This window comes from Stegastes partitus, unplaced genomic scaffold, assembly GCF_000690725.1.
Source record: "Stegastes partitus isolate 25-593 unplaced genomic scaffold, Stegastes_partitus-1.0.2 Scaffold752, whole genome shotgun sequence".
In the NCBI taxonomy this organism is placed as follows: domain Eukaryota; kingdom Metazoa; phylum Chordata; class Actinopteri; family Pomacentridae; genus Stegastes; species Stegastes partitus.
The window spans coordinates 189633-193526 of NW_007578483.1; the positions used below are offsets into that span (position 1 = coordinate 189633).

A 3894-nucleotide genomic window follows, 5' to 3' on the forward strand; every position below is an offset into this window, starting at 1 on the left:
ACCCTAGTGAGGATTAAGCGGTGTATAGATAATGGATGGATGAATCCTAACTGACCTACAATAGGAAAAGTTAAGTCTGATTTAAAGTCAGACAGTGAGGGAAAAAAGGTTTTGTATCTTTTTATACTGTGTATGTAAACTTCTGGTTTCAACTCTATATTTTTGAGAAGGATTTCAATTTTGTAATTTGTTTCACATTTTATGGGTTTTCTTGTCAAACCAGAGCAATCCAAACAAATAAAACAAACGTGTATTTTAATAACACTTTATTTGGCAAAACAGATTACAAAAAGAATAGATTGTAAAAATAAGTAAGGCACAGAAAAAAATAATAAATGCATGGGTTTCCCATGAACACTAGATGCACTCCAAATCGAAGTTTGTTTCAAGTTACAATATGTATCATAAACTGATAAGCTAATTAATCTGAAGCTTAATTGTACAGAAGACGAGTAAATATGACAGAGTGTGCCACGCTTGTACCTATTGTATATTAAAATGGTGAAAAAATAATCAGCAAAATTAACATTCATAGAAATGCCTTTGAGTACTTGTGTAAATGCTTAGATGTGTGGATACAGTGATCAAAAGCAGGTGAGGATATTTGTCATGTAATATTAAAATCATACACTGGATTGTGGTGGTGAATAAGCTTGCAGGCTGGTACACGTGTCTAATACTGTGGTGGAACGCTGTACTGCAAATCCTTCATGATTCTTCAGCATCTCATGTATTTATTGTTTCATCATCTATCAAAGTAATACTTTTTTCTAGATAGATTTAATAACACTTCGGGGTGAGAACCTCACTCACTGTCAGTGCATTAGTATTTGAGGTGAGGTACATGTGACTTTGTCCTTCCTTCAATAAGGTGTAGTGTTTTGTGCTGCAAAAATTGTCCAACATCTTCAGTTACTTGTTCTGCTTCAGGGAGGTTTCCAATAGAGTGGAATATTCTTCAGCGGGCCACGGCTTCACACGTGGCTGCTTCCATTTGTGCTGGCGTCGAGGCCGTCGGTGGACAGAGAGGAGGACGGCCGAGGCCGGGGGCCGACGGGAGTGGCCGGCTGTGGGTGGCTCACCTGTGAGACCATGTCATCGGACTCCCAGCGCTCCAGCTCCTCTCTCACCAGTCTGTCCGTCTGCTCCCTGTGAGCGTCCGTGTCCCGTCCCAGACGCTCATCCTGAACACAAACAGATTAAGCAGTACACAATGTTTACATGCACACGGGGAAGCAGGCGACACAGGAAAATTGACAACACACACTGAAATAACCTGATTACTGTCAGGTGGTGTGTTTTTATTATTGTTACAGTTGCCCATCGATGGGCAACTATAGAGTAATCATGCCCTAGTGTTTGTTTTTGTGTGTGGGGTTTTTTTTTTGTTGTTGTCTGTTAACAGTCTAGCACTTTACAGGAGAGGAGTTTGAACCTGAAACTTCATATATGACCTCGGTATGGTCCCTTATCGGAGTGATTCGATTTTGGGGTCAATGCATACATTTCCCATCAACAGCTCTGTATGACTGAAAATGCGCAAAAAGACATAAGTTTAGTATACTAACTTAGGAAGACATTCAAGGCCTATAAACTGGTAACGTATGACCTTGAGACAAAGGTCAAGGTCACACTGAATCACCACAAATTTTAAATCCATTGTAACCCGGAAAATGTGTCAGATAAATACATAGTTTAAAAAATACAATCAGATAGGAACCCATATTGGTGATATGATGGTGATGATATGGTGACTGACCTTGGATGAAAGGTCAAGGTCAAACTCAAGGTCATAAATCTGTAGGCGTAAATTACAGCAAAAACACTTCCCTTTCATGCAAAATATCTGTGTTACATGATAGACAAAGCTCTTGTTGGAGATTCTCTTGAAACGTCACTGCTCTAGGTCAATGTGGCCAACTGTGTAATACTAAACCGTGGAAATAATTAACTGAAGACATAGAAGTTCATGTATAATACATTTTGTACCGTATGCAAAATGGGTGTTTCATGTCTGTGCAATTACTTTTACATGCTGTATCATTTCAAGGCAAAATCAAGACAAGTTCATCCTTAAGTAGGTGCACAATAAAACACAGAATCAGGTAAACATACATGCATTGGGCAACTATGTCCCTCTGCTGAGGGCTCTCTAGTTATATGAGCATTTTAAATTTCTTGGGCGTGTGTGTGTGGGTGTGTGTGTGTGTGTGTGTGTGTAAAAGGTCTGATGGCACAAGTGCATCTATACTTTCTATAATTTCTTAGTGCTACATAGAGTTGTGTACTGCTAAGAGTAAAGATGTCATCTTATCCTATCACTGTGCTGTCACTGAAATACTTTTCCTGTCAAATCTTCTTCCTCGATAACAGGTTTCATGTTTAAGAAACTTCATTGCAGAAAGCATTACTTCAGCATTAGTCTCTCACAGCCAGGCCGATCTCCACACACATTTCAGCACCAGAGAATAGCCTGGTTGCACCTCGGTATCATTCTGCTATAGTGGACAAAAAGCTCTGGCTTGTTTGTATTTCTTTAAACCTTCTCAATCATCTCAGGCGGGGTTAAGCCCAGGATGCAAAACAGGGAGAGAAAGAATGTTTTGGTGAAACATTTGCACACATGAATATTGGAACTATAATCAAAACAGCTAATTGGCTGAAAAAACAAGCAAGGCTGCCTTATGCACAATCCAGACTTTGCCATTTTCAACATGAAGGCTGCTGCTTGAAGGCTGTTGAGGTTGTTTCCCACACTGAAGGAGATGTTGAAAATGTTTACCAGCAGATAGTGGAAGAGGAGGAGACAGACACGTGACAAGCAAGTCTAATAACTGACTTTTTGGGCCACTTGTAGGCAGCAAAGATCTTCGAACATAACACTGATATATTCACTTCATAAAGCTGATATTTAGAGCTGTATTTGTGGATGCTTGATGGACAGCATAAACGAAATGCTTTTTTTAAAATTCCAACACATTTCACTTTGTTCACCAGCTAGTTGCTAACTGTGTCTCAGTGGGTTTTTTAAATGCAGCGCTATATGAGCAGTGCATGAGCCACAATCTTAAAAGGTAAACCTGAAAACCAGAACTGTAAGATGAAAGATGTTGTAAAGCTCCAGAGAAGTGAGAAGAACTGCAGGTGATAACTGTCTCTGGATTCATCCCGACTATGTGATCTATTGATTATTAAAAAATATTGACAAGAGATGCTTTCCTGGTTGAATCCTGGGTTTTCGCAGCTTGTATAAGTTCTTGGTCATAGTGGATCAGCAGTTAGGTCTTTGGGCTACAGAGGTTTAAAACCCAGCACTGCCAAGCTACCACTGTTGGGCCGTTAACCGTCTCTGCTCAAGCAGTGACACAGATGACCCTGCACTCTGATGCAAAAAGACTGCATTTTATTGTACTCTGTGCAATGAAGCAGTTAATTACAAACAAATGAAATGGAATTCTGTATTCTATTTCTGTTAAAGCTGAATCCTACACACTGCTCGTTTAACTGCAGGTATCTGACTGTGTATCCGCTGCGTCTCACCTCCATGACTCCGTCCAGCAGTCGGCCCAGCACATCTCTTCTTTTAAGTTTCGCCCTCTCCATGGCTTCTAGCTTCACAATCACAGCATCTATCTTGGACACTATGCTGCCGATAGAGTGCTCCATCCTGTCCACACGTCTCACCAGCCTGAAAAAAGACAGCAGTTAGGTCTTATCAAATGACATGTAAAATGTGACGTACTCGTACAATCGCTGTCACTCAGACTAGTATAAAAATGTCATTACTGAAAAGCAAAGCAGAAATGTTTCTGACTGAGGAGAGATTGATTTCTCAACATAATCAGATGATTTTAGCTGATCACAGAATTATCAGTCTCAGTGTATGTTGGTCAA

General features: G+C 40.1%; 1 protein-coding gene across 2 annotated transcripts in view; it reads right to left on the minus strand.

Annotated features, from left to right (window-relative positions):
* Nucleotides 1-249: 249 nt before the first annotated feature.
* pkd2 (polycystic kidney disease 2) overlaps nt 250-3894 on the minus strand; it is a 13159-nt gene continuing 9514 nt past the window's right edge. For both annotated transcript variants that reach the window (XM_008291621.1, XM_008291620.1), the window contains exons 14-15: nt 3541-3688; nt 250-1184 (exon numbers count right to left, since the gene is read on the minus strand). In XM_008291621.1, coding sequence (XP_008289843.1) covers nt 975-1184; nt 3541-3688 — 358 coding nt within the window. In that variant the 3' untranslated portion in view covers nt 250-974. The remainder of the gene's footprint in view (nt 1185-3540; nt 3689-3894) is intronic.